The sequence below is a fragment of the Vigna radiata genome, chromosome 11, assembly GCF_000741045.1.
Source record: "Vigna radiata var. radiata cultivar VC1973A chromosome 11, Vradiata_ver6, whole genome shotgun sequence".
In the NCBI taxonomy this organism is placed as follows: Eukaryota; Viridiplantae; Streptophyta; class Magnoliopsida; order Fabales; family Fabaceae; genus Vigna; species Vigna radiata.
In genome coordinates, this window is record NC_028361.1 from 11,521,961 (window position 1) to 11,526,584 (window position 4,624).

The window sequence follows — 4,624 nt, forward strand, 5'->3', positions numbered from 1 at the left end:
CAAAACCTGGCCCAGACGAAAGGGACCATGCCCAGCTCAGGAACCCCTTTAGGGGTTCTGACTTCCAACTCCCATTTCACACAATGCAGAACAGGATCTAGGGTTCCCCACACACCTCCTAGCCGGCGGACCTAAGGCCACCATCTTCACCACCCGTCTTCTCCACCCCAAACCACCATCAAGGGCGTCGCCGGTGACATCACGTGCCCAGAGCCACCGTCGAACCCGACATCTCGCTGTTTTTCCATTTCTTCTCGCGCGATGATGGCCACCCACCGAACCAGCACCGTCGCGCCCAGAGACGCCTTCTCCACGCCGCCGACGAGGTGTTCCACTGCCGGTGATCGTGACCTTCGCCTAAAGCCTCACAAACCCTCTTTCCTCTTCTTCGAATTCGAACACGCCGCTGCCGTCAGAGAAGAACCGTTGCTCCTCCACGGCGAGTCTCCACCACCATGAACGAAACCAGTCTCCGGCGTGGGTGACTCCTCTCCTCCTATTCCTCCGTGGTTGCCATTGCCAAAAAGACTGATGCTGCCATCATAGAGACCACCACCAGCGTGGTCCCACCGTTAATTATCAGGGGAAACAACCACAAGGGCTTGCCGAGACGATGTTTGGAGATTCAGTGTGATGGGTTTCCCTTTTTGAATCTTTCCGCGTTACAGATGTTAGTTCAAATTTGGCTTAGCTTTGATTGCAGGTTTCACAACGATAGTGGGTTCTTCCGTTGCCATGGAAAAGGCTGAGTTTAAGGTTGAACTAGGAAAAAGATTTGGGAATTGGGATCTGTGTGAGAACNTTGAAATGGGAAATACAATGGTAAATTGGAATTTCTGTGTGAGATTCTTGTTGATTCTATGATGATAGCAAGTTAGAATGGATTGGAGAGATGAGAATGTGGGGTCGGATTGATCGTGTTTCCCTTTTTTATTGTTTTTTTTCTGGTGGAAATCAGGTTTAATGTTTCAAGTTCATTGTTGATGATTGGGGATGGACAGAGGCGTGGGGGTCTTAGTTTGTGGTTGCAGGGATTGGTTCTGGGTTGATGGTCTGAGTATAGGCGGTGGTGATGAAGAATGGATGGTGGTCGGTGAAATGGACGTTACGCATACACACGTTTCTTTTGAACTTTCAAGCAACAGTCGTATAAAACATAATATAAGCGTTTACCAGTGTAGGATGGAGAGAAGGGAAAATGTTCATGATGGAATACCATACTCAAACATACTCAAGTGGAGCATACTCAAGCATAACACGATATATTGCAGCCAATCTATTCGATGGTGAACAAAGCGTGAGCAAATGTGCTTACCTCTTTGGAGCTCCTCTTGCCTTTTTTTGCTTCTTCTCTCCGAGCTCGTCTTTTTGATTTTGTGCCCTTGTTGTGGTGGTGTCTCTGAATGGTTAATGGGGTGATTGTGTTTGACGAAGATGATGGAATGGTATCCGTAGGAGCTGACTGTAGGGGAGTGATACTGTTTTTTTTCAAAACGTGGTGTCCATGGTTACGGGTGTGTGAAGGAATAATTCTCTGGAGCCTCCGAGCGTGATGTCCTTCTTTTCTTGCCTTTTGTTTTCAATGGAATCCTCCCTCTATCCTCTGCCCTTTCTCCCCTGAAGACCCTTCTCTAACTCCAGACGTCCTCTTTTTTTTTTTTTTTGTTGTCCCCTTTTTTTCTTGATGGCTAATACCTTTTCAACCCGCTAGATGACCTGCCCATTCCACCCTCCATTGTGATTCCTTTAACCGTTTTTGTCTCTGCCAATTTTTCTTTTTCAAATCAAAACCGTCCCTGCCAAAACCAATCCACCACCCTCTGTCCTGTTGTACCCGCAGCCCCTCCAAACCAAAATCTCTTTTTGTTGTTTTTTTTTTCATTTTTTTTATTTTCCTTTTCTTTTTTTTTTCTTTTCTTTTTTTTTTTTTTTCGAAAAAAGACAAAATAGCATTTTATATCTTTTTCCTTTTCTTTTACTAATCATATTAAACAAAAACAATAAATAAATAAATAAATAAATAAAATAAATAGAGAAAAATAAAAGATAAAAATGAAAATAAAAACGAAAATTAAGAAAAAGAAATTATAAGAGGAAAAGTAAAATAAGGGTAAAATAATAAATATAAAAAAAGATAAAGTAAATAAATAAAAAATAAAGAAACTAAAAAAATAAAATAAGTAAATAAATACTAAAACATGTGCTAAAATGCAAGAAAGTCCAAGAAAATTAATCTGGACGAAATGTGGTATTGACACTAGGGCAACTCCAAAATTGTTTGTCTTGATTCTTAGTGGTCTTCGCAGTCCTAAGCACAAACATCTCTCCACAATGACAAATCGATGATGCCTCATTCCTAGTCCAGCCTCCACTCCCCGAGAGCTCATAGAGCGGAATTGTTTCCGACAATCATTGCAAGCGGACCATGAACACGAATGCTGCATAGACATGCTTGCGCCTTCGTTTCCTACTTCCCTCTTTCCAACCTTCAATTGCTTTTCAATCCAGATGTTGAATAACAGCGAACCCTAACTATCGAAGCTTTTAAATCTGAAACCAAATCCCCAATTTCTAAATTTTGTGATTAACTTCACTAATAACAGCCACGTGCATAATAAAAGACACTTCCAAGCTTTTGTCACGCCACGTCATAAATAATAGTTACCTCAGCCTCACAGATCACCTAGAAGTTAACCCCGTTAACTTGATTTAACGGCAAGGGTTAATTTATTTAAATTTTACAATCTTTGGGATTAAATTGGTAAAAAATAAAAGACGGGGACTAAATTGAAAAAAAACTACGAAAATAAGAACCTTTGGAGTGGTTTAACCTTTTTTTAAATTAAAAAAAAAACAATGAAGAGACTAAAATATTTTTGAAATAAAAAGATACTGGAAAGGTGGAGGAAGTACTCGGGGAAGGTGGAGGTGGAGGGAGTAAGAGGTGATGTCTATGTTGACACGGAATCATCAACACCTCCCATCCACTCACACTTTCTCCTTCGACAGAAAGCTATACTTCGCCATAACCCTGTCCAGTTCCTTCAGCACCTTCTCTTGCCCCTTCTCCGCCATCGTCAACCCATAATTCAGTACCTTAAATCCGTTCTCCGCCTGTTTATGCGGAACTTGCAGTGTGAAGAAGTAGTGCGTCTGGTCCAGCTTCACCACCGCCACATCCTTGGCCAACGACCACTGAACCTCGTCTCTAACGTGAGCGAGAACAACCACCACTTTGTTCCCTTCTCCGAGGTTGGTTATGGTGAGATCCCCTGAAGCGAGGTGCATGCTTGAATCCTTTCCTGTGAGATGCAGAATCGCACCCGGAATCGTGACGAGAACGTTTTCCATTGCTTGTGTCGTGTTTGGCTCTTCCGCAATGAGATTCTCTGTTTCTACTGTAGGATAAATGGAAGAAGAAGATGACGATGAACGGGGGAAAAAGGGAGAAGCAGTTTTTGGATTTGTCAAATCGACTTGTAGGTAGAATGAATTTTGTTGAAACATGTCTTGTAAGTAAAGAAGTACTATGAGAATGGAAGACATTAAACAAAACTGACATGTCACGGAAAATTAAACACGTGACGTGGATGTGAGAATTACGTGTAACCACCACACCACCAAAAGTAAATAACATTAAAATAAAAATAAATAACATTAAAATAAAAAGTAAAAAGGTTAAAAAAAAATAAAGAAAAATGATATTTTTTAATAAAAAAAATAAAAGCTTGGGAAGATAGAAGAGGAAAGGAGAGGTGGAGGGAGTACCACCCATGTGAAACATTAGGCTATACTTATTTACAAATATAAAAAAAATAATTCAAGTATTAATGATAAAAAACTCAATTTTTTTTAAGTTATTAAAAATAAGTAAATACACATTGGATCTGTTTGAATTAATTCAGCATAAATTCCTTCTAGGAAATAAAATAAAACAGAAAATTTGAAATTAGTTTTTCCATAAATTAGAATTAAGCAAAAATTAATTTATAGAAGCTCTATTATTTATTTATTTATTTTTAAGTGTAAATTGATTTTAATTTATGGAAAAGTGTAATTTATTTATTTTCCTTCTCTAAGAATACTTACAGAAAATGCCATTTAAACACGTCTGTTAATTATTATAACAATAAACAACATCAAACCAACAAAATTGAGTGATGAAGCCGACATTAAATATGAAAGCCAACTCTATTATTTATTTATTTATTTTTAAGTGTGAATTGATTTTAATTTATGGAAAAGTGTAATTTATTTATTTTCCTTCTCTAAGAATACTTACAGAAAATGCCATTTAAACACGTCTATTAATTATTATAACAATAAACAACATCAAACCAACAAAATTGAGTGATGAAGTCGACATTAAATATGAAAGCCTATACAATATGGGTTTTTAGGAAACTGAGCCCAATGGACTTTATCCATTAGCTCAATATTGGGCTAAAGAGGGAGTAAAAATTTGGAGGGGTGTTTCATCCTACACCTCCAAGCTTTCATCCTGCACCTCCAAAAATTACCATTTTAACCTTAATTAATATTATTTTAATATTTTCTCTTTCTTCATAAAGTCATTTTGTACCTTTCTAATTTTTTCTCTTTCTTATTAAAGTCAACCTACACC

General features: G+C 38.3%; 2 protein-coding genes across 3 annotated transcripts in view; both read right to left on the minus strand.

Annotated features, from left to right (window-relative positions):
- Positions 1-1,920, minus strand: part of LOC106776768 — an 11,096-nt gene extending 9,176 nt beyond the window's left edge. For both annotated transcript variants that reach the window (XR_002666002.1, XM_022775831.1), the window contains exon 1: positions 1,316-1,920. The gene's annotated coding sequence lies outside the window, so the exon portion shown is untranslated. The remainder of the gene's footprint in view (positions 1-1,315) is intronic.
- A 1,068-nt stretch (positions 1,921-2,988) lies between these two features.
- On the minus strand, positions 2,989-3,507 carry LOC106776769 (protein EARLY-RESPONSIVE TO DEHYDRATION 7, chloroplastic-like). The gene has a single exon (XM_014664239.1). It carries the CDS (start codon positions 3,505-3,507, stop codon positions 2,989-2,991), a length of 519 nt encoding a protein of 172 aa, XP_014519725.1.
- Between the last annotated feature and the right edge of the window lie 1,117 nt (positions 3,508-4,624).

Coding starts and splice junctions, on each gene's coding strand:
- LOC106776769 (XM_014664239.1), bottom strand. CDS start 3,507: ATGTTTCAACAAAATTCATTCTACCTACAAGTCGATTTGACAAATCCA.